This window comes from Aplidium turbinatum, chromosome 15 (genome assembly GCF_918807975.1).
Source record: "Aplidium turbinatum chromosome 15, kaAplTurb1.1, whole genome shotgun sequence".
Classification (NCBI taxonomy): domain Eukaryota; kingdom Metazoa; phylum Chordata; class Ascidiacea; order Aplousobranchia; family Polyclinidae; genus Aplidium; species Aplidium turbinatum.
This window is the reverse complement of record NC_137486.1, coordinates 8,365,878-8,391,022: the sequence shown is the minus strand read 5'-3', so window position 1 is coordinate 8,391,022 and position 25,145 is coordinate 8,365,878. Positions and strand designations below refer to the sequence as shown.

Sequence of the window (25,145 nt, the reverse complement as noted above, 5' to 3'; positions counted from 1 at the left end):
GCGAAACTGCTAGGAATGACCTATCAACTCTGAAAAATATAAATTATATTGTAGCAGCAAATCAACAAGCTCAACCACAGCCCACGTTTTTCTGTTATTATTTTATTATTTTAGTTTTCGGGCTTGGTTATGATTCTGTTGCCGTAAAGTAGAAATTGCAAACCACATAGGCTGCAATCGAACTCAGGCAAAGCTTATACAGAGTGCAATATGAACCAACAAACATGCAGACTTCGTTGATATTAATAGCTCAGTTGATTAGCGCGTGATTTCGTGAACACAGAAGCTTCAAGATCAACCGGTGCTGGTTCGACTCTCGGGGTGTGCGCTTGAGCAACGCATTCTAAGGACTGCTCTCCATTCAGCGGCACCAAATGGATGGAATAATTCTCCGGCAACAACACTTCAACAATCGGAAGCTCCACTCTGTCAATCTCGGCAACCGGCCCCTCGTCAAAAGCTTCTACAAGTATACCAAACTACCAGGAATAACCTATCAAGGCTTTGTCAGTCCGAGGATAAAGATTTGTTGTTGCTGCAATATCTGAGAGTCAATAAGTTCTGGAGTAACTTCTAACAGTCTTTCACAGAACACCGGTTGAAAATCAGTGAATTTGCTGGAGAAAGTTATCGCAAATGCTTGATTTTCAATTAGGTTCCACCGTGACAGTTTGTGTCACACCTCACTTGATGCTTGCGGTGTAGGCGTTCTGAAAAGCAATCAACTTATTTGACACTTGTTTCGTAATACGTACTGGCTGTATAGAGTTTACTTCCTTAAACTTAAACTTACTTAGAGTTTACTTCCTTAAATTGTGTAACAGTTCGACCAAATTAAAGTGAAGTCGATTTTTAGAAATACATGTTTGTAAAGAGGCAGTTTTAAGTGGTTTGCTGTAGCCCAACGGCTTTTTAAGGAGATTTGAAAAACAGACAGAAGTTTTTTGAAAGGAATTTAAATGTTTCTCTGTGAATGTATAAAATTATACCTAATGTTTGTTTTTATCTAATTTACAGTAAACACCAAAGCTTGTTTCTGATAACAGTCGATTTATAGGCTACGCTTATTTATGGGTAAATCAAATAAAATCAAATAAGTTGTAAGAGCTTTTAGACATGTTCCCAGGGTGTGCTTGAATCGTGAATCATTAAGGGGAACACTAGTTCCTGTAAACTTACAGTGAAATCTGTTAGTAATTGCAGGAGTTCCAACAAATCCAGCATGGCGTATGCGACTTTAGGGATTACATTAAAGACCGATGCAGTTAACAACGATCCGTATGTTGGAATCTTCAATATAGTTTGCATACTTACTGTACTTTTACTACCTAGTAACTTATTATCAATAAAGCTACACTAACTAATTTTTTTCTGAAATTTTGTTTTTTTGTTTTTGTTTACAAAAGAGGTGTGAAACAACATAGCTTATTTCTCCACTTTATTTTGGTGTAGCCTTGGGCTCCTACAAAAATATTTTTGATGGAGCAATTGTACGTCCGCCATCTGCATTTACTTTGAAACGATTTGGCTGCTTCCTGTGCCACTTCTTGTCAAATTGCCTGCGTCAGACAAAATCTCTGCGTCCAACTTTTTTCCACCAATACATGGAGCCAACTGCCAAGTCTTGGCTTCCGCTATTAAAACTGGTGAACCTCTATTCAAGAGCGTTAACCCTCCCAATAAATTACACTGTCCACCATAATGCGAGTGGTGGTTGGCAACTTAAGTCAAGATTTTTGCGATAATTGTGTTGTTTTGTCTGTAAAGTAGTATTTTTAATCATCCACATTTATTATTTTAAACGAGCCAGGTTCTGGTAAGTTTTCGAATACAACTCTTTGTCCCGTAAATTAGATCAAAAGAAAATTTAGGTAATGGAAAATTGACACTGTATAACTCCTAGTTTCATCTTATTCAGTGAAGTAAACATTTGATTTTACTTAGTAAATTAAAGAGTTTTGTGTAAAGGTATTGTATAGCCTATAGTTTATGTACTGTATTAATACTTTGCACAACATTTTCGATATGACAAAAGAAGTTTTTATACTGTAGTTATTTTGTTTATCATTCAGATGCTACTTTGGTCTCATATCAAGAGAAGAAGCGGAAAAATACTTGAAAGAACGAGCAACGTGCAAAGGAACGTATCTTGTACGAGAAGGTAATCCGAGTGTCAGCTTCAGCATTACTCTGGAACAAAGAGTTTTATATTAAGCTGAAAAATCCAAGACATGCAACGTCCGTTCCGATAGCTAAGTTGGTTCTTTCCACTTGGTACATGAAGAAACGGCAACATAGTAGAGCAGCGCTGACTCGACTTCAGAGGTGGTTATCATTTAGCGGCACCTAGTGGATGGAATACTTTGCAGACAACAACATTTCGTCAATCAAAACTTCGCTATGCCAATCTCCTTAACCAGGCACACGTCAGTGGCTCAAAGCCTCTATAAGTATGCCAAACAGCCAGGAATATCCTTTTTCAGTCGGGGGATAAAGATTCAAACCCACAAACCACAATGCATTTGTCTTTGTCAGATATTAAGCGTTCAATTATTCCGTTTCATTTTTCGAATATTTATTGGAAAACCATATGAAGTGTGGCTTGCAAGTGAAACAAACTTGCACTAACCCCCAATGAGATATTTGAAAAATAAACGTCTTTACTTGGTTTTTCATGTTACTTTATAATTTCTAAGATAAAGATATTTTTTTTTAATTTTAAATCATTTTAACACTTCAACCACTCTACAGTATATTTTTGTTTTTTCTGTAGGAGAGGATGGATACAGATTATCTGTCATCGAATACAGGAAAGGTGGAAAATCGGCTGTCGTTCATTACAAGATTGAACTTCTCTTCAATAAAACTTATTGCATAGATCCCCGGATAAGTTTCTCTTCAATCCTTTCCCTTGTAGCTTACTACAGAGGTAAGACCCAGCATGTGACACCACCTAAGCTGTTAACGCATGAGATCTTCTTTGCACCACGTCATTATCATTATCATCATGTGCCGTCTACGAGCGAAAGGTTGGTTGTTATTTGCTTCCACACGTCTTGTTTTTCCGCTATTCTTTTTGCTTCTCCGATGCTTGACAAGTCAGCCCACTTTTTCACATCACTTCATCAAGGTAGTTTCATTCATTCCCATGCACCTCTTTTCTTCCAACATATCTTCAACAAGTAATTGATGTAGCTGGCTTGTCTATCTTCTCAAAATATGACCCGCAAATTTCATTTTTCCGCAAACAATTGAAAACAACATGCAGCGAAAAAGCTTCCAGTTTACTTTTTTAAACAGTTTTTTTTTCTTCTGTTTTTAAATTTAAGCAAATATTTGTTTTAAAAAAGATAACAAAAATCTTCTGCACTGCGTTAGACTTCTAGAAAATACAACAACGTAAAAAGATTTTTTTTTAACTGCACTTGATTAAATCGCCACTATTTTACTCAGATGCCACAAATCAAACAAACATGCTACAACCTTTAACAATGCCTTGTCCTAAAGAGAAATCAATTGCCACCGGTGACAATACGGTAGCCTGCCAACCTATAGGCATAGATGGCATCAAGAAGATAAGGAAGGATTTAATTTTTCCAATGTTGCAAATTGCAAGAGGAAGATTCTCGGATGTTTGGAAAGGTATTTCAAGAACAGTAAACTTAAAAATATTCACGAAGCATTGCATAGAAAAAGGAACAAACTAGAATAAATTTGAACTGTTGGCATAAAACATAAGCTACACTATATGACATTTACAACACATCAGTAGCATATTTGCAATATGTCTTTTTAAATTCTCGTACAACTTTGGTCCCTACGATCATTTGTTCATTTGCGTTATTTTTTCTTCAACTGTTGAGCATTGTAAGCTGGCGAATTATCAAAATGTTTAGGAGTTGAACAGCATAGTGCTGTGACAATAATATTTCAATTAAAATATAAACAGCAATAGCATATACGCCAGAAAATAGGATTTAAATGGATGTTGTGTAACTTGTGTTACTATCACTGATAATAAAGTCACATATGAAATTGTTAGTTTTGCATTCATTCAAAATTTACATCATAACTTCTAAACGCTGCAAGTGAAAAAAGGGGTTCAAGCGATGGTGTTGGCAAATAAACAGTTTTCGGCTTGAGTTGGTTAGATCGTTTTTCAAGAAATATTTTTCTGGTAATTGTTTTATTCCAACTTGGAATCGAACATCTGTTTCACTTGCGCTTTTACAGGAACCGTCGCTTCTGACAGAAAAATGGTTATGAAAATGCAAGCTGAGGAAAAAGATTGTGGAAATTATCTTTTGAAAGAAGCGCTTGTCCTCAGCAAGTTTTTTCATGAAAATATCGTTCAATTGCATGGAGTGGTAGGCATCTAAAAAAACGGATAATGTCACTTTCTAAGCTATTGTATTTATTGTTGATAGCTTTAAAAAAAAAAAAGAAAAAAAAAATGATAGAAACTTTTCTTTTAGTAGTATTCCTAAACTACAAGTTATCTACATTTTCTCCTATTGATGCATCAAGAATGATTTCAGTTGATGTTTGCAATTGTATCAACGTTATTGTAACTCAATGCTTTTGAGCTACATCTTCCTGGTTTCTGTATGGTCTAATCAAATGCAGTTTTTAAAATAAGAACACAAAAAGTGGAATTAAACTTTCCCTTTTAAAGCTTTCATAGCAATCTGTGTTGAAAGAAAACAACTATTTTTTGATTTCGTTTTTATAGCAACTGGTGCAGTTTGTTTATTCCGTTGTGAGTTGGTCTTCGGGTACGTGTATTTGTATAACCTAATGTTATTCAGCACTATAAGAAAGGGTTGACCAATCAGAAATCAGGAAACAGTTTGCACCTCTCAGGAGGAGGAATGTACTCCTTGACATCATTACATTATGATACTACAATATCACTTCAACTAAATGCGACACTTTTGTAAAAGAACGCAGCAGCAGGCTAGTTTTTATGAGATGACAGAAAAATTGCTTTCCACAGCAAAAGTAACTCATTGGAAAAATTTTAACGGAAGCTCAGACTTTTCGACTGGCTTTATTGCACTTTTAAGCAAAATAGATGTAGACGTATAGGGCGTAGATGTACGTACCTCAAGGTAGACGTTCAGTAAGAAATACAAAGAAGACTGTCCGATTCATCCACATTGATTGTACAGTATGAACTAAACAAGCAAATGCACCATGATGATTTTATTGTTTCCGCAAAGGTGTTTAATCTAAACGTTTAGGTCTGCAAAGCTATGGTTTGGTTCTAAGTTATTGCAGTTTAATTTACTTGCCAACGTTTCAAATCCTTCTTTATTTTGCACAGTGCAGTGAAGATCCCGTATGCTTGTTAATAGAGTTTTATGAAAACAAAGATTTGCTCAATTATCTTACTCGAGACGACATTTATGAAATTTCTACCAAGGAAAGACTACGCTTTGCGCAAGAGGTATTTTACAAATAATCTTTTTCTTCCTTTCACAACATAGTTTATTTTGTGAAGAATTACCCAAGTGGCAAGAATACGGTGCGATACTGATGAGCCCAGCCTCATGGGCGAAACACGTGTCTATCGCTGTCAATTCTTGCTACAAATCGGCTGCACAGAAACTTATAGTTTATTTTCTTTGCCGGTTGTATAATTTCTATTGACCTTTTTTACTGGAAACTACATAAATATGATATTGAAGAAAAAAAATACATAACAAAACAACTTTTATAAGCCAAGCCGTGCCAATTCAGTGATGTAATAGGCCTGGCAGTTATGTATCAATCAAATTAGGTTGAACACCGCTACCTCACCCAACATGAAATAACCAGGTCAGTTAAGCGACACAGTAACTGTCACGTCTAGGCACATCTGCTTCTCAGACAATTATTAAATAGATGCCGATAAAATTATTAATTATGTGGGCTAATATTGTATAGGGTGCATTTTAGATTGAGAAAAAAAATTTACCTGCTATTTAACCTGCTAAATCTATCCAATCAAAACCATCTTGGTTTATCGTTCTATTGCTATTTTTCTAGTTTTGTTAACATTCTACTCACCTTCCATCACATCTTTAGGTGACTTCAGCATTGCAATATATCTCAAAAACAAATTACGTTCATCGAAACATTCAAGCAGCGAATGTACTTTTGACTGGCAGTCTTGTCTGCAAGCTCTCGGGTTTCGGTTATGCAAGAGAATTGGACACAAACGGAGTCTATGTTCAAACTGAAGGTTTTAGCTTGTGCGGTTTGTTTTCATGACTTTGAGAGAGAGTAAATTTGCAATACCACAGCCAGATGATTGATAAAGAATTAACAGGATTGAGTTACCTTATTCAAACAATATATTAAACTAACATACATACGAAATCCAAACGTTTTCGAAAAAAGTATATGCCCTCATCAAGAAGATGATCTAATACATCTTTAAAAATGAAGCTAGCTGTAAATAGTATCAATGAACATAAAATGTCGGCTGCATAGCCGAGTGGTGAAAGCACTGGAACGGCAATCGAAAGGACGCCGGTTCGACACCGCTCTAGAGCATGCGGCTGTGTCTTTGGCAAGACACTTAAAGGCATGCTTGAAGGTGGACACAAAGATTGGCTTCCTTGCCTTCCCGTCCACTTAATCTAAATCTTCAATCACCAGGAGTAAGCCTGGATACGACAAACAAACAACCAGTGATGTACGCGCATACAAAAAATATTGACGCCGTCAGCGTAAACGCAAACGTTCGAAAAACCATACGCCGTATGCGTCAACGTAACTTGTAAAAAAAAGTTGGCGGTGTCAGCGTCAGCGCATACACTAGCGTAAACTAATTTTGTTTGCTAGGTGCCAAATATTCACACGGTATAGACCACTTGAAGCAAACAAGTTTTATTTTGAATTTCCACGAAGAAACACAAGCATCTGAAAGTGCTCATCTGACATTTTGCTGTGTTTTGGTTCCAATATGTCTTTGCCCATTGAAAACATTCTTTCAACTGCAGCTCTGGAAGGTATTGGCGTGTTGCAGCGAAAAAATACATTAAAAAGTATGCGTTGACGCTATGCGCTAAAAAACCGGAAAAACTTTACGGCGTAGCCTCAAGCGCAAACTATCCAAAAAATGTGGCCGTAAGCGTTAGCCTAAACAAAAAGTCTACGCCGCAAGTCTGCGGCGTAGAATTTGCGGCGTATACGTACATCTCTGCAAACAACAATGACTATAAATGATAGCCTACTACAATTTGCACAGTAGCAAGCTTAGTGAAGTACAACCCTAGAAACAGATACGAAAGCTTTTTTAGTTGCTTTAATAATTTTCCACACTTCAATACAAAACTTTAGGCTCAGTTGCATGTTCAAATAAAATTATTTTTTCAACTGGCTTATCTCATGTTTAGATGACAAACCAATGGGTGCATATATGATCCGTTGGATGTCACTTGAAGCTTCAGAATTTGGAAGGTTTTCGAAAGCTTCTGATGTGTGGGCGCTTGCATGCCTGTTTCAAGAGTTGTTCACTGACGGAGAAGCACCTTTTGCCGGTACCGAATAAATTTCTTCAAAATTGTTTATTATACTGGGAACATTATTGTCAAAATGCCTTTTTTAAGAGGTTAGCGTCGAAGTTTAAAAGCTTGAGCTTCAGTTGTATTTGCTTTCAGATGAGAAACAGGCGGTAAGCTTTTTTTTGCTGAAAGGAAATATTAAAAGCCTATTAAAGGCTGAAATAATTTTTATTTATGGTAATTCATCGGTCTGGATAGTTCTTGTTTGCTTATTAAAGTTTCTAGCAGTTGGCCTAACTTCGGCTGAATTGAAATTAATGATAAACAAATTAACGATGACGTAACCTATTTTAGATCTGACTATTGTATAAACTGCATTAGGTACCTTCACAAATGAAGTGCTGACAAGAGTAAAGACAGGATATCGGTCACCCACACCAAACAATGCTTTTAAGGCATTACATTCCGTGATGTTGAAGTGCTGGGATTTGGAACCAATGAAGAGACCCGAATTGAAAACGATTCAGGTCTGCAATAAATTATTTATTATTAGTTGTTGTTTTGTTGCCAACTATAGGCCTACTAACAAACTTAAATGACCCGCAATGCTATGATCGATCAGGTATTTATCAACAAATGTGTTTGATGTGTACGGTATAAAGAAGACAATTTTGAAATAAACTGTTTATTCGAAGTACAAAACACAATACATAACAGCACAGCACACTATTTAGCTTAACGTATGATTGTGTGGGAGCAGTGTGTAGGCTATTAAGTGATTTTTTTGTTAGTGGTGCTTTTCAGGTTATTTATGCTCTACCAGGAGAGATCTTTACATGTGGATTTTGTTTTTCCACGCTTAAACCGATAGACCTAATTTACAAAATAAAACATTTGATGACACAACTTTTATTGATTAAGAAACGTTCTTCCATTTCATTATTCCAGCAACTTTGTTGTCTTGGGAACTTTATTGCAGTTTTCAGTTAAAGCAACAAAAGTGTAATCTTTGGTTTATTTTCTTCAGGATATTCTGACTGAGCTGCAGGAGACACCTAGTGCGCCCCCTCCTTTGCCACCCCCTCCTCCACCGTTACCCCTTCGCCGTGTAGCCTCTTCACCACTGTCTCTAAGCAAGATGTCATCTTCCATTCAAGAAGATGACCCATCAGGAGAGAAGAATGTTTATCTTGAAATGAAACCTAAGTCATCTTCCACTAAAGAAGAAGATTCATCAGAAGACAAAGATGTTTATCTTGAAATGAAACCTGTGTTTAGTAAAAGCATGAAACAGTGATTTTTAGACTTATAAGATCAAATTTAAGAATTGATTCTGTTTAAACCAGAAAAATCAAAAGTGCATTGGAAAGCACAACTTACAGTACACCATCTTGATTCTGAACGTATGGTAGGCTACGCTTTGTAAAAATATTGTCAAAATTTTTGTAAATTTGCAGATAAATATTAGTTAGAGTTATCACGTATCTTCAAAAATGTACGTAGGCTATACGGCGCAGACTTGCGGCGTATACTTTTTGTTTACGCTAACGCTTGCGGCCACATTTTTTTGGATAGTTTGCGCTTGAGGCTACGCCGTAAAGTTATCGCGGTTTTTTAGCGCATAGCGTCAACGCATACTTTTTAATGTATTTTTTTCGCTACAACACGCCAATACCTTCCAGCCCTGCAGTTGAAAGAATGTTTTCAATGGGCAAAGACATATTGGAACCAAAACACAGCAAAATGTCAGATGAACACTTTCAGATGCTTGTGTTTCTTCGTGGAAATTCAAAATAAAACTTGTTTGTTTCGAGTGGTTTACACCGTGTGAATGTTTGGCACCTAGCAAACAGAATTAGTTTACGCTAGTGTATGCGCTGACGCTGACAACTTTTTTTACAAGTTACGTTGACGCATACAGCGTATGGTTTTTCGAACGTTTGCGTTTACGCTGACGGCGTCAATATTTTTTGTATGCGCGTACATCACTGCGTATCTTAATAATAAACCAATGCCTTTCACTCATAGCCCAAAACTTACACTGTATGAATTAACCAAAAGTGACTTAAAAGATGATTAGAATTTTTATCCTCATACTAACAAAGCTTCTTTGAAAGTTTAATCCTGGCAGTTTTGCATACTTGGAGAGGCTTTGAACCCCCGACTAAAGCCGGGTCATCGAAATTGACAGAGTGAAGTTTCTGCTTGTTGATGTGTAATTGTCTATGAATGTTTCTATCCACTAGAAACGGCTGAATGGAGAGCTGTCCTTGAAATGCGCACACCCCGAGAACCGAACCAGCGCTGCTTGTATACTTTGTCCTGTAGAAATAGAACTTAAAAAGAAATTAGGCTACAAGTATAATAAACATTGTACGAAGAACAATGCCTGATGCACTATTGCCACACTTTCTTATACTATAGATAGCCTATACGTTAATGGTTTTGCTCAATAACAGCTTATTTGCAATTTTTCAGGCTGTAAAACAATAGATTTCACTGGTTAAGCGAGGAGGGGATAAATTAATGCTTTCAAATTTTGCAATTTTTTTTTATACATTTACTAAATAATTATTGGTTGATTTTTTAGCTAGTCAGGAATAGCATTTTTACACAAATTTCTGGTTTAAACTGAGGATTGGATGCAATTTAAATTATAAACCACTGCATGTGCTCTTAGCTCGTTATTTGTCAAGTTTTTGTTCTTACACTGAGTGTTTATCTGCTATCAACAAACATTATTTATCAGTACTGGTATGTAAGAGTTTCTATTCAGCCGAGGTGTGTTTCAACAGTCTCATATTGTACTTTGGTGGCTTGTAGCCGAAGCCTAAACTACGAGAATTCTCGTGCGTTCTCAAGTAGATGTTTGTGCAATTGACGACGAACCAGTGCAGGTTTCACCAACTTCGAAATGGTTAAGAGGGGCTACAACCGCTGACGGAAGCTCGGTCACTGAAATTGGCAGAGTGAAGTTCGCGTTCGTTCAAGTGTTGTTGTCTGAATTATTGCCAACCATGCACTAGTAGCCGCTGAGTGGAGAACAATCCTCAAAAGGCGTTGCTCTAACGCACATCCCTAGAACCAACCACCGCTGTTAGATCTTGAGGTTGCTTTATGCACAAAGTCAGGCTCTTAACTGGCTGACATAGGCTATCGGGGCGGATTTGAACATACTTAGCCTAGTCACTAAACCATAGGCCTACTTAATCAGAAAACAAGCCAGTAAGCTCATACACCGCCCTAACAACTAAACCACAACCTCAATACATAATGATGTGTCACTAGCATGCAAAATGATAGGCTATAATCAAACTAATTTATAAGTAGAGCTTATGAGAATCGTAATTGCAGTATACTTACAGTACTGTATTATTTTGTATCTACTGTGCGAACAGAACTAAATAAGTAGAGAACATGGCTACTAGTGGCCATGGTAGAAAACTACGATTAATTACATCTAGCGTGAGCATTAACAATAATTAAAAAAACGCACAAACATGCATTTTAGAACAAAATGAAAAACATTTGATGCTTAAGATTAAAACTAAGGTCATTGCTAATTTGGTAAATTTCCGCATGGAGTGGTAGGCTGAAAAAAGCGTTCTTCTCAACAGTAAAAAATCCAAACGATTTTTTAATGTGTTGGAAAAGAAATTAGGTTAGTGCGGGAGCAAACAATCGTGCAAAAATAACAGGAGTTGTGCAACAATATTCTCACAAATCCAAACGTAAAATTTCTAAATCTACACTTTACAGTACGTTCAAATACAGATCTGTAAAGTGTGGAGTCCAAGTGGTAGAGTCGGAATTGGAAGGGTTTTGGCATGTCCGAGTCGGAGTCGCTAAACTCTTCCCGGCGGAAAGCGTCGACGCAGCGCGCGTCTGTGCCCTGCTGACGGTTAGCGCCCATACATGCAATTTTTTCTTGACCTTACAACGGAAGGCGTGTGTGATCACATACAACTTGTATTGTTTCAGTGAATTTCCTAAAGATGCTGTTATCTATCTGAATTAGTTTAATATAAATAAATCATCGTTATGTAGCTGCTTTCTCAGCGAAAAGTTGGCATATTGTTTAGGACCGGTTTTGAAAAAATTCTGTATTCACTGGGTTTTCAGTGAGCTTTTTGCATTGATTTAGGGCCTGAATACGTTGAATCCATGTAAAAGAAGCTGATTTATTGGCTGAAATACAAGATGACCTGGCTGAAGTCGTTTCACATGAGTTCACATGCCGATGAGGACTGAGGAGTCACAAAAGGGAGCAAAATTTTGTTTGTTCACACTAGGTTTTCAATGAGTTCTTTTACATTGATTCAAGGTCCGAATACCTTGAATCTATGTGAAAGAGACTGTTTCACTGCTTAAAGTACAAGATGTTCTAGCTGAATTGATTTCACATCGAGTTTTCAGGCGCTTCACGAAGCCCTACAACCGGCAAAAAATTCTTAAAAAAATATCGTTCATACATCACATTTTTCATTGGGCTGTCATTCATTACTACATGTGTGCTTCTTTCTGTTTTTGTTTGATTTTTTGCTATTTGTTTTTTGGGTTTTGTGGCCGTGCTAACTACTGATATATAGCCTTCTACATAATTTGTCATTCAGGCACGTTTTAAACCAGTGGTTCCCAACCTGGGGGTCGCGACCCCCAAGGGGGTCGCAGAGCATTTTATAGGGAGTCGCGAAGCTGTTGCTCATGCAACAACAAAAGTGAATGCAAGTAGGACGAGGTACCAGTCCGCTAGTAGTATGTGCCTTAAGCTGCGTTTACATGACGTTTCATTGCGCCCGAAATGAAAATTTTTCGTTTCGGTTTGTCTGCCAGACTCGTAGTCTGTTTGCATGCAATGACCGAAATGAGATTCGTGGCGGTCTGGATTTCATGTCGGTAGTTTCAACAGAAATGAAACCGAAATGAAGCGGTTGCGTATTTGCGACATATTTGAAAAATTGAACTGCCTTAATCTGAAACTTCAAGGAAAAGACACAAATATTTTACAACTTAATGATAATGTTAAGGCGTTTTTCTCGAAATTGAAAAACTGGCAACGAAAAGTGAATTTTGGGAACATTGCTATGTTTCCAAAATCACTCTCTCAATTTTGGTGTGAAATGTATGATTCATACCCACAGATTTCAAAGCTGGCTTTTCAAGTATTACTGCCCTTCGCTACGACGTATCTAAGTGAGAGTGGTTTTTCAGCTCTTCTGCATATGAAAACGAAGGAAAGAAATAGAATGGATGTGGAAGACGACATTAGACTGGCTCTGTCTAGCACGCAACCTCGAATTTCACGGTTAGCTGCAGACCTACAAGGTCAACCATCGGATTGATTTGTCAATAAATGCAAGAAAAACATTTTTAGTGCTGCCTTTTGTTGTAGGCTATTATTTGTTAATAGTATACTTGCATTTAGGAAAGAATATAAGTGGGGGTTGCGATATCACCAAGACAAAAAGGTTGGGAACCACTGTTTTAAACCTTTCAAGGTTTTGCCACCTTTTTCCGTTCGTTAACGTGCTGGTAGGTTTATATCGATTTTTGTAGTTAGTATCTTTTTTGTCCCGGACGCGTTAATGACGAAAAATAAAATGATTGATTGATTGATTGACGTATGAAATCTTATAAAAAAAAACGACTCCGGCTTGATATAAAACGATAATAAATTCCTTTTCTCGATCATGAGTCAATCTTATAGATGTTTGCCGGTACACTCTTTCATTTTTTTAAATAAAATTTTTGTTTGCAATCTACTTTCAAAATTTTTTTTTTCTGCATTGCCCACCTTAAACTTTACCAGAAAATAGAAGTGTTTGTACTTGCCTGTTTTTGGAAAAGTTGCCATTTTAATCTCTATAGCAACTTAAGTGAAATTAAAGTTGACAAAAATAAAAAACGACAAAAACTTAAAAACATCTGGCAACACTTAAAAATCTGGCAACACTAGAATCGTAGTCGGCCAGTTATAAACTGAGGAGTCGGAATCGCATAATTTTTGCCTCACTCTACAACCCTGTTAATCAAATATCTTTAAATTGCATCAAAATTTCCTAAATTTGCAAAAAACAAAAAGAATTGCCAGCAGCTGGGAAATGCTTAATCACACATAAAACAAATACACTGTAGATTGTGGTTAATAACAATGCAGCAGTTACAGCTTTTCAACATTCCTAAGATAAAAACAATGCGGAAAACAAGCAATGAATCATACATGGCTTTACAACTTGCAGACCACATGAAACATTGTGTAGCGTACATGCAGTATAACAGTATAATAAAGCAGTGAACCACCTGACCCAGATTAAAAAATCAAGTGCATTTTGATAGATTTGGACACAAACTACACAAACAGCTATCAGTGCAGCAACTGAACTAAGATATGAAGATGCCCTAAGTTGCTCTCATTTTTCTTATATTTGTCCCTAAGTAGGCATAAAATTTCCAATCTAAGGATAAATGTTGTGCAACATTGTGCAACGCAAAATCAGCATGACACAGCAAAATTTAAAGAAAAAGGGAATCTGTACGTGACAAGTTTCAAAACTGGTCTGGACTTGTTGTCTGAAGATTTTTTCGTTGACTCGTCTATAAAACTGGTGCTAGGCGTGTAAGTTATCATTTTTATAAACTTTGGCGTGGAGTTGTGGTTTTAGACTGAAAAGTAAAAGCTACTATGCCTGAATACAAGTTGCACTACTTTCCACTCAAAGGTCGAGGAGAACTTGCTCGGCTCTTATTTGTCTATGCAGGCATCGAATATGAAGATATCCGTATACCGTTTAGCGAGTGGGGAGCAAAGAAAAATGGTAAGTGTTCACTTTCGTTACTTGATTGCGTATGTGGTGATAAGTTGATTGTTATTGTCGTTATTCGATGTGTACTTTTTGGCAGTAGTTCAACGCTTTTCATCGTATTTAGCACTTTGTAAAATAGCCTCAGACTGAACACTTTGTCTGTATTCTAGCCGTGTTGTTAACTTGGATTTTAAAATTATTCACCTTGTCTCTTGTCGTAGGTTATTTATGTGTAGTGATTCAGTGCCGGTCTTAGGGTATTTCGGGCCCTGTGCAGAATGTGCTTTGCGGGCCCCAATGACAATGATCCAATTCAGTAGCGTAGTAAGTATTTTGAAAGGGGAGGGTGGAGTTGACGGCCGGCGAGCGAACAGCGGAGTGGGGTGTGGCGGGCCCCCCAGAAAATTTAAAAAAATTACTTTGAATTTGGTGCATTTTGAGTGCATGTTCAACAAAAATTTGGGTATAAATATTAACTATAAAATGGTGCTGTCCGGTGGCATAGCAAAAGGATAAGATCATGTTTTCTTTGGCATTTTTCGAAAATAAAGCTGAGTCTCCATGTTTTCTTGTTGCTAATCCCTAAAGCCGCAACTGACTTCAAGGATACCGGTACTTGCTTGTGAATCGAATTGAATTTTTTCCGTTGGAAATGACAAAAATTACTGCATTTTCTGAGTAAATTGCGGCCCCCTAATTTGCGGGCCCTGTGCGATCGCACGGTTTGCACACTCCAAAGACCGGCACTGAGTGATTACCTAACCGTGGACGTCCACGACTTATCAGGCTACTTCCGTTACAACTTACCAGATGTAGCCTATACAGTACTGTATAACACTTTGTAGCATTTTCAAACCATTAAAACTTGCAAGTCACATTGTTCACTATATCTGGTGTATTGATATCGAAAATGTAAATCTGTCAAAGTTTAACATTTTTGCAGAAATGCCGTACAAACAACTGCCGGTTTTAGAGGTAGATGGTACGAGAATATGTCAAAGTAATGCCATTGGAAGATTTCTTGCTCGAGAATTTAATTTAACTGGAAAGTCATCACTTGAATGTGCTAAGTCCGATGAATTTGCAGAAGCATGCCAAGAAGTAATGGAGAAGCTTCCATGGACCGAACAAAATGAGGAAAAAAAGGTTTGCAAATTGCAATCGTCTTGAACAGTGCAATTCCGTTGCGTACGCGAAGCCAGCCTTTCAGACTAGGGGAAATCTGCATCGTGGTTGTGTGCGCAGCTTGTACTGCAGCAAACTGCAGGCGTTGAAATAGCCAGCTTAAAAACAATTACAGCACGACATGGTTGAGCGTCTTGCCAATACGAGCTCATCAGTCTATTACTTTGATTCAATGTCCGCGTACGCTGAATCGGTTTAAAACATTTGGCTTCCTGCTTTTCCATCTGGCAAGACTGACGGCTGCGTTTGCACATAGTGCGGCTTTTTGCAGCCAGGAAATGTTTCGTTGTTTACATTATTTTAAAGTCTACAAACATTGTCACCACGTAAAAACGGCAACATTTGCAGACTTAACTTGATACAAGTTCACGAAACAGGTTACCGCCAAAAGCAGCTTTATATTGAGCAACGCCAACTGGTGAGTTGCCCGTGGCAATGGCACTGGTACCGAAAGTTGTCAAACATGCGTTTTTTTAATTCTGTCGCTTAACTTGGAAAGACGTTGAATAAAAGGGAAGCTAATTCATCATATCACGTATACAAATGCTTCTTAAGCTGGTAAAGGATTTACCCCAGCAAGGGTTGCCATAATCAGTAACCCATCAACCCTTGTCACATCCGCTTCATTTTTCCTTAAAATTTCACATATAATTCTCTGAAGAAGTCCCTATTGCTGAAGAGTTAGCTCGCCGATTTCACATAGGCGTAGCCAGGGGGGGCGAAAGGGGCCATGGCCCCCCCAAAATTTTCAAAGTTTGGATTCCGAAGTTGAACCCTTTGTTGAAAATATAATATAATTTGTATAAATTTATATCGTTTTCCAAGGCATCTGGCTATTAACACCCCCCAGGACTTGTTTTAGACACACAGAAAGACACCAATAAATTTTTCAAATCGTAAATCGCGCAAAGTTTACGCGATTTACGCTTCTTTTAACTAATCTGTGGAAGCAATTTCAAAATCGCTTACTCTGTTGGGTTTTTGTGTAGCTGAGTTTTTTGTGTTCTCTAATTTTAGCCGCAGTTTTTGCCCGTTTGTGTGTGAGAGCTACCTTTAATAAGTTAATAGCTAGTTTATCTGCTAATAAATTTCATGTAAATATTACTCTAAAAGTGTTTCCAGAAAGCGCTATAATCCATTATTTGAGTGTAATTTTTGCAAAATATTTCCGGGGAGCATGCCCTCGGACCCCCCTAGAATACGCGTGCCTTAGGCACGCTCTAACCCCCTACCAGGTTTACTGCTTCCCTTGCTTAACCCACCAGGATACGCCACTGCACATCAGGTGGCGATGTCTTAAATCAAACACTTTGTCGTTCTCTTCAATTCATCAAATATTTGGCCCCCTCCCCAAATTTTTTTTCCGGCTACGCCACTGCGACTTCATCTTCTTCCAACCCGGCTAAAACGATGCCTTATGAGGATGGATACATTTTACAGAGAAGCGACTTCAATGTCGGCTGTGCGATGAAGAGACTCAGCAGAAAATCTCAGGCCCCAGTGCCCAGCACTGACGATGACGGAGAAGCATTGTTGATAGCTGGGTTAATCTTTTGGGGAACTCTAGCCTTTCGAACTCAAACTCATTTTTCTGGTCTAATTTTTCTCCTTTGACTGTGACAACCAGTTTTATCAGGTTAATTCATAGTTTGACTCAAATGTGGTCCAATTAAAAGCGATTGCTGTACAAAATATGAAAAAAAATATATCAATAACCTGAGTTAAATGTCTATATTGAAAATGCAATGGTGACCGAGTGGTGTGTTTCAGAAAGAACTGATGCAGATCGCAGTGACAAAAACCATTCCTCCGATGCTTAAAGTGATTGAAGCTAATATGAAGGGAGAATTCTACGTTGGGGTTGAGGTAAAGTGTTGTTTTTTTTTCAACTTTTTTGTTAAATTTTCTTTAAAAGTGCTGTTCAGGGAATTATGCGATTAAACGTATAATTTTTTTTTACATTACTGCCCTTGATTTCTTGCAGGCGTTTTATGCAAATGTATCTAACATTATGATTATTGTAAAAACTGTTGCAATTTTTAGATAACTTACGGCGACATTGTTTTTGCCAATGGGGTTGACTACTTACTGGAATCGAATAGTGAACTCCTGAATGAAACACCAAAACTGAAGAATTTATACGAGAAAGTGTTTGCAATTCCACGTATTGCAAAATACATTGCTCAAAGGCCGAAAACGCACATTTAGATCAGAACTGTTGATTGCATCAAACCAAAACAAGAAAAATATTTCTCAAACCTTGTATGCTTTGTGCAGTCTATTGCAAAATGTGGCTTGGATAATTTCTCTGGTGATTTGGCGCATCTAACGCTATGATTGCTTCATCATATCCTATAGTATACTGTATAAGTGTATAGTCTTCCAAGTTCTAATGCAAAATCGAGTTATGTGTATTAATTATGTCAACCAAGTACCACTAGGTGTATATTTAGTATCATTCCGTACCGTTTTGTTCGTGAGTTGAACAACATTCTAAAGTAACCTATTCATCTTAAATCGTTCCTCCACAAAGTTGGAAAATCACTGCCAAGTTTACAAGGATTTTGGACACCATAATATTTTTAGTATAGCGTTGATTTGTTTTTATTTCTGAACAAAACATGCCAAGAATAGCAGTAAAACGCGACTGTTGTAACGTGCTTGAGACCGAAATACAATCATATGTTTCAACATTTTCTACGTGCAATACGTGCATTTTCTACGTGCACTACGTGTGTGTAGGCTACTGGTATATGACCGCCACTTTCGTCATTCAACTATACGGTGTCTATCGCTGTCAATTCTTGCTACAAATCGGCTGCCGAGAAACATATTGTTGATTGGATGGTGTGAATGGCTAGCCTGGCAGCTACACCGTTATGGTTAGCGAATCGCAACTGCTCGCTGTGCTAGTGAGTGCTCAGCCTTGTGCTGATAGCCGGGAAGAACGCCCCTTTCTTCATAATTCAACTACTTGTTATGTAAGTACAGTACAGGCCATTCAAAACGCAGTGCAGATTTTCTGTGTGCAACTGTGCGTGCATGCAACAGGTTTATCATCGTCCAGTTGGCTGTTATAAACCTAAAAATTAATTGCTTTTACACAAATGTTGCTCCAGTGTAAAGCTAACATACTTTAAAGTTTTAACGATTCTGCAAAGAGTCTTGTTGAGCTGGCTTGAATCAATCTCCTTAAACTTTCAAAATATGGTTCCGTCCATTGCTGCTTTATATTGGTGAGTTGAAGTAAATGGTTTCCTTTGTCGAACATTGGCAGTTTAGCCTACTGTGGAAGATTTTCACCTTTTTACTCGACTGGCTTGTAACTACGTTTGTCTGGTTAGAGTTACAGAAATACTCTTATACTGTAGTTTTAAAAACATCAAATTATTTGTGGCAATGACGAGTGTGACAATCTTTGAAACAAGTTTTACCACGCTTCCCATTGAGAGGGATGTTGCACTTAGTGCACCTACTTGTATTTTTTCCACGCATGCTGCATCCACCTTGGGTTGCTGCGGGCCCTAGGAAGTGGTGTGGGCCTTCAAAGCGTACATCTTGTGATTGTTCGGAAGCAACACCATAAAACTTGCTGTTGCATGGTGCTCTTGAATGTTCAGCAACCACAAAGATGCTTATCTTCTAAAATCAAGATACAATTTTTATCGGTCTCCGAGCTTGCAATGAATCCTTCATGCATTTCGTAGACTTCCGCTTCCATTTTGTGGACTTCAGCTACTACTGCTACTCGGGTAACTCTTCTTTTGCCACGGAAACTACTCTCACCCACGTTTTCATCTTTGTTTTAAGTGCGGAAGCAGCAAAATTTAGACCAGGGCCGTAGCAACGAAAAACGTGGCCCCCTCCGAACATAAGTCCGGGGCTCCTTCCAACGCAGAAACTGGAATGTGGTATTTATTTTACACAACATGCAGGGTTCATATTGTGTATACACAGTAGAGGGCACAGTTCCGCTAATTAGCGAAGCTAACGCTTTGGTTAGCGGATTAGCATTTTCGCTAATATTTAGAAATTTTAGCGGACTCGTTAGCGAAAGTAAATTTATTGGAAATCCGCTGATTTTTTTGTTAAAAGCTAACTTTTACATTAGCTGCGCCCACCACTGTGTATACATAGGTCTACAGTGACAGTGTGGACATATATTCCATAATTACGCAAGGCTCTTCTTTCGAGCCTTGTTCTGCGCATATTGTAATGGGCCATTGTCCAGGGATTTGGCAATCTTGTTTTCGATGGTAATTGCAAGAGCAGAAAGCCTGTCATCTGCCACGGTTAAGCGCAGGATATTCTTGACCAGTTTTATTCTGCTGATGGTCCTTTTAGCACTGGCGACAGTAGCTGGTGTGGTCGGTCAGAAGAATTCTGGTGCAAATGCAAAGATTCGGATATATCTCCTGAAGGCTGTTCTTGTACGTTAAAAAAATGCTTGCCGTGACAAGTCCTCTCTCTTTCTCGATGACATAAATAAAACGATTCATTTTCATTATTAGTTCGTTGGCATCAATGTCTCCCATTTTTCTTTTAATTTTTTTGCAGTGATTGTCCAGTTCCATTGTCCGCCCCATTAGCTCAGTGGTTACGTGCCCGCTCAAAACCACGCGGTGCAAGTTCGACTCTCGGGGTGTGCGTTTGAGCAACTCATTTCAGGACTGCTCTTCATTCAGTGGCACCTAGTGAATGGAATAATTTCCTGGCAACATCTTTTCAATAATCGGAAAACTTCACTCTGCCAATCTCGGTAACCGGCCCTGCGTCAAGAGCCTCTACAAGTATGCGAAACTACCAGGAATAACCAATCAAGGCTTTGTCAGTCCGAGGATAAAGATTCAAAACCAACCAACCATTTTCTCTGAGACGCTTCTTCAGGCTGCTAGCGAGCGTTGTATAGAAATTCAAACAACTTGTACCACTCCACGAGTTGGTCAAAGCGAAAAGAAACAGAAGACATGGCCTAATCAGTCAGAACAAGATAAAATTGCGATTTGAATTTTTCTTCAGCTGAAAGACAACTCGAATCATCAGCACATTCGTAACCAAAAACATTCTCTTTCTACGTCGTACCCTGGTTTTTGAAAACACCTGCTCAATACCAATAAGCTCTGCTATTTTGCGTGCATTTGTAACCACGTGGTTGGCCTATATCCTGTATTTCGATGGTCTTCCAAAAACTTCGGCGGAGGGGCCCTCATTCCTTGCGGGGCCCCTCCGATCGGAGGGTTCGGAGGGCGGTTGCTACGCCTCTGATTTAGACAAACTATTCAAACGTAGGCTACCTGCTTTTTTGCTAGATTAGAGTTAAAAAAGAATTAAGAGCTTCCAAACCTCTAGAACAAGCTAGAATAATTTACTTAACAATAAAACGATCATAATAATAGATAAATAAAATGTAGGTCGACTTCCAAAAAATGGAACCGCAGCTGAATAATGTTGTGTTAAAACTGCTAGAGCTACTTTTTTACACTAAGACTGACAAACGTCTTTGTACTTAATCAAACCTTGGTACTGAAAATCAACAAATGTGTAGCCTACAGTAAACCGCCATTGTTCCACAATAAGAATAAAAATGTTTGAGCTAAAGTTTATTCTCAGCAATAGCCTTGCATCAGATTTGTACTTGAAGAAGTGAGTATACTGTATGTGTCTGCTAAAAATTATGGTAGACTTGGAGCGATTTGAAAATTGTAATTTTTTTTAGTGATTTACAAGTGTACTTAACTTTGAAACTGCAATTTTCAAAAATTGGGGTTCGTATAAATTTTTGTATTAGCAAGACTTTTTTCATTAAGTTAGTCAGGAGGACATAACGATTCCTTAACATCGCCATGGCCACCTAAAGATACGACCTGATTTGTCACATTTTGCAGAAATTTCCAGGTTTTTCTAACTTTGGGCGAACGTTTGAATAAATTTTTCTAAAAATTAGATTTTTAAGCTTTCTTTATTCTTTTCCCCACATGACACAATAGGTTTTAACATCCTCACATGTTGAAAAACAAAGAAAATTTGATTTCGAAGATTTTAGTCAGACTGTTAATTTTCAATAACAGTCTGATTTAGCGTTTTTCAACTTAATTTTTCTCATTTGCTATTGCTTCCCCAAGGCAACAAAAAAGTTTTATGTCATTAGGAAACAGCAAAAAGTAAAAACATCTCAAAAAATGTCAGTCAAGCACTAGCAGTAGCTGTAATCAAAATCGGCAAAATGTGACAAATCAGGCCGCATCTCTAGGTGGCCATGACATCGCACAAAATGAATTATAAATTTATTCTAAATAATAAATGCGTTTAAATACAGTAGAACCGAAAGATTGTTTCCTTTGCAGAAAAAAGGTTAATTGATAAAAAAACAAAAAATGAATTGAGGAAAGCATTTAAATTGCCAAATGGCAACAAAATAATTACAATGTAGGCTACCAGTGTGTGATTTAATCATCTTTTAACAGCGTAAATATTTGTAGAGGCAGACCAAGTTATTTTTCATGTAGGGAAGTGATTCATCGTCGTTTTTAGATAATATAGTAGAATTCTAATTTACCACTGAAGGTTTGGAAAGTGTGCGTATTTCGTATGTGATTTCATTCTGTACTTTTGGACTTTACACTTTTAGGCCAGAGTTTAATTTCTTCGTTTCAACTCTATGTAAAAAAATAGTAAAATAAAAAATAGTAGTTCTGTTGACAAGATCTTATGTTATGGTAGGCTACTATATTTTACTTTGTGTTTGGAAGTATCCAGTAAAGATTTGTGGCAGATGTTCACTATTGTACTTAAACATAAATTTTGTAATTTTATCTTTATGTTATAGACAAGGTTGCTATACCGTCCTTATTTCTAAGATTTGTCCTTATTTTGAAGGGCCAGGTCTTAGAAAACTTAAATATCCTTATTTCTAAGAAATGTCCTTATTTTCGACTTGCGTCCTTATTTTGTCTTATTTTCAACAATTACAGAACTTCGATCGTTTTCCTCGGGTGTCCGGTGTTGCAAAATATTCTAAAATTATCCTTTTGTGTCGAGATTTTATGACATCATAAATGAAAGGTAGCCGACTCCAGTGGCGTACAGGTCACAGGATTTGACTTCTCTTGCTCTTCAATGAACCACTGTTACTCCTGCAAAAGTCAACTGCATTGTTTCCAGAACTGGCAGAGATAATTGAATCTTTCAAGATCAAAATATTGCAACGCCAGTGCTCAGGGTTTTTCGAAGAAGAGCATGCTAAGGTTCTCAAAGCAAGCTTCCAGAAGTTTTACACCATTACTTTGGAATATATCAACAAGTGGTATCGATTTGAGAAGCATCCAAAGCACATCAACTGAACCCGGCTGAAAGATCAAGCAATCGAGTACGAGGAAGTCAAGGGGTTGGCGAAGCAAGTTGATCCACTAATGGCAATAAAAGATGAGCTGTTTGATGAGGTCTCGGCTGTTAACGCTCTGCTCAAGAAGATTCCAGATGATGTGTTCCGCAAGGATGAACCTGAGGCCAAGTGGATGAAGATCTTTACCGGAAACAACTCTTTTCCGCTGCTCTACAAGCTGGTTCGCATCATTTTCTCCCTTCCGGTCAGCAATGCATTTGTGGAAAGAGTGTTGTTTCTTGTTTCGGCGCAGTGGCCCAAGGAAAGGAACAGACTGAGTTAAATGACAGTCAAATCCCAGCTACAAGTAAAGTTAAACCTAGACCTGAGCTGAAGATCCATAAAGCAATTTACAAGAAGATTTCCATGAGATCCATGAAGCAATTTCTAATAACAAGGAGTTGCTGGAGCAGATTGTTTCTGGCAAAAAGTATGGAATGTGATATGACACGACTCGTATAAATACAAAGTATGTTCAAAAACGTTTTTTAAATACTAATCTAATTTTTCGGTTGTCCATATTTTTGGGTCCATGTCGATGGCAACCCTTAGATAAGGTGGAACTACAGGTAGAACATGACACTTCTAAAGAATGAAGCTGCTGTAGTTGTTTGTTTTCTGAATGTTATGGCTCTTATAATTCTGTTTTGCAAGACCAAAATTCGATCTAATTGCGTTTTTGAAACTGAACCCCAACTGATGACTCCATAGCTAATAATGGAACGGGCCATTGCAGTAATAAGGCTGAGTGGAAATATGCGATATATGAAGAAGCAAAAATATAAGCAAAATAATAAGTAAAATAATAAGAAAGGAAATCGGTTACTTAGAAACTCATCTCAAAACAAAGAGAAAGCAACGCAAGCATGTATTTATATTTCATAACAAAAGAAACTGTTTTTGAAACGTTGTGGGCCTAATACGTATTTGAAATCATATCATCATGAAAAGTTATTTGCTTGATGCTGCAATTACTGTAATGTGTCTCAGACCAGATGAACAGCCCGTCTGAAAATAATGCAGGTCTGCCAAAAAATAGATATGTCACGATAAAGCCAAACATACGTAAATATAACAAGCAAAGCTGCTTTACATGAAACAACGTGAGACAGTAAAAGGGTTTTGTCAAAAGATTCAAAATACGCCTTGTCACATTTGCAGCTGGTAATGACGGCCTGCACTTTTGTTAATTGGCAGACTATGTTTTCATTTCGATAGCTCTTTAGCGTAATGGTTGTGATTTTGTAACAGTAAATAAAAAAAATACAATGCCTCAATACAAGCTATCCATTCTAAGGTTTTGGGGAATTTGCTCGCCTCTTGTTTGCCTACGCTGACGTCAAATATGAAGATATTCGTAGCCTATCTCTTTAGTCTTTTAGCGAGTGGGGAGAAACGAAGAAAGGTGAGTGTTCAATTATGTTACGACTTGCGTTGAAAGTAAGTTAAGCATTTTTTATGAATCGATTTACCGCGAAAAGGGTTTGTCGTATGCAGGCTTACACCCGGTGGTTGAAGATTTAGATCAAAACCGTATTATAGCCTACTGAAAAGATCTATCAGCGTCGCCAAATTCGCATCATGTTGAATTGAATCTCATTTTTAGATTTTTTTTAGGTATAGCTGAAATAAAAACGTAACAACAATGCAGTTTCATTGCAAATGCCACCATTTGGTCTCTTGCATTACTCTTTTACAAACCTTCAATTGCCCTCATTGGACCTGTGAATGGGTGCAGTTTATAAGTATCTTTGCGTGATATCGAACTAATTTTATTTTACTGGAATTTTTCTGATGACTGTATTAGCAATAGTCTTTATTAACTGTGGCTGTTTGGAAGGCCTACTGTAGTCTATGTCTATCAAGCTATTTTTTTACTTACGCTATCACTTTCACGAACACAAGGTTAATCAACAATAAATATGTATACAGAAATGCCATATAAACAACTGCCGGGTTTAGAGGTTGATGGTACAAGAATTTGGCAAAGTAATTCCATTGGAAGATTTCTTGCTCGAGAGTTTAATTTAACTGAAACGTCATCACTTGAATCTGCAAAGTCCGATGAATTTTGCAGAAGCATGCCAAGAAGTGATGTTCAAACTTCCATGGACGGAAAAAGATGAAGAAAAAAAGGTTTTCAAGTATTTCTTGTTGTGGTCTACGCAATGCAGTCTGGAGCGTTAAATAGGAGGGTCTGTGTACTGTAAATAAAACGGCTTCAACTTTTGTAAATACAAAAATTGCATGAGCTCTACTTCTATTTTCCTTCTGAAAAGATAT

At 37.6% G+C, this 25,145-nt stretch overlaps 2 protein-coding genes across 2 annotated transcripts; both read left to right on the top strand.

Moving 5' to 3' along the window:
- The first annotated feature begins 1,222 nt into the window (after nt 1-1,222).
- LOC145783933 (proto-oncogene tyrosine-protein kinase Yrk-like) lies at nt 1,223-9,310 on the top strand. The gene is made up of 10 exons (XM_082595695.1): nt 1,223-1,278; nt 2,073-2,161; nt 2,774-2,929; nt 3,454-3,642; nt 4,234-4,367; nt 5,327-5,449; nt 6,070-6,226; nt 7,386-7,529; nt 7,875-8,020; nt 8,521-9,310. Exons 1-10 carry the CDS (start codon nt 1,223-1,225, stop codon nt 8,788-8,790), a joined length of 1,464 nt encoding a protein of 487 aa, XP_082451821.1. The 3' UTR covers nt 8,791-9,310.
- A 4,789-nt stretch (nt 9,311-14,099) lies between these two features.
- On the top strand, nt 14,100-19,667 carry LOC145784493 (hematopoietic prostaglandin D synthase-like). Its single transcript, XM_082596322.1, has 4 exons — nt 14,100-14,308; nt 15,240-15,442; nt 17,252-17,347; nt 17,525-19,667. Exons 1-4 carry the CDS (start codon nt 14,176-14,178, stop codon nt 17,687-17,689), a joined length of 597 nt encoding a protein of 198 aa, XP_082452448.1. The 5' UTR covers nt 14,100-14,175; the 3' UTR covers nt 17,690-19,667.
- Nucleotides 19,668-25,145: the final 5,478 nt, after the last annotated feature.

What these genes read in the sequence shown, in the direction of transcription:
- LOC145783933 (XM_082595695.1), top strand. Translation starts at nt 1,223, where the DNA reads ATGGCGTATGCGACTTTAGGGATTACATTAAAGACCGATGCAGTTAAC. An exon ending in GATGCAGTTAACAACGATCC is followed by an intron (nt 1,279 to 2,072) that starts GTATGTTGGAAT and finishes TTTATCATTCAG; the next exon opens with ATGCTACTTTGGTCTCATAT. An exon ending in AGTCTATGTTCAAACTGAAG is followed by an intron (nt 6,227 to 7,385) that starts GTTTTAGCTTGT and finishes TCTCATGTTTAG; the next exon opens with ATGACAAACCAATGGGTGCA.
- LOC145784493 (XM_082596322.1), top strand. Translation starts at nt 14,176, where the DNA reads ATGCCTGAATACAAGTTGCACTACTTTCCACTCAAAGGTCGAGGAGAA. An exon ending in AACAAAATGAGGAAAAAAAG is followed by an intron (nt 15,443 to 17,251) that starts GTTTGCAAATTG and finishes GGTGTGTTTCAG; the next exon opens with AAAGAACTGATGCAGATCGC. An exon ending in AATTCTACGTTGGGGTTGAG is followed by an intron (nt 17,348 to 17,524) that starts GTAAAGTGTTGT and finishes TGCAATTTTTAG; the next exon opens with ATAACTTACGGCGACATTGT.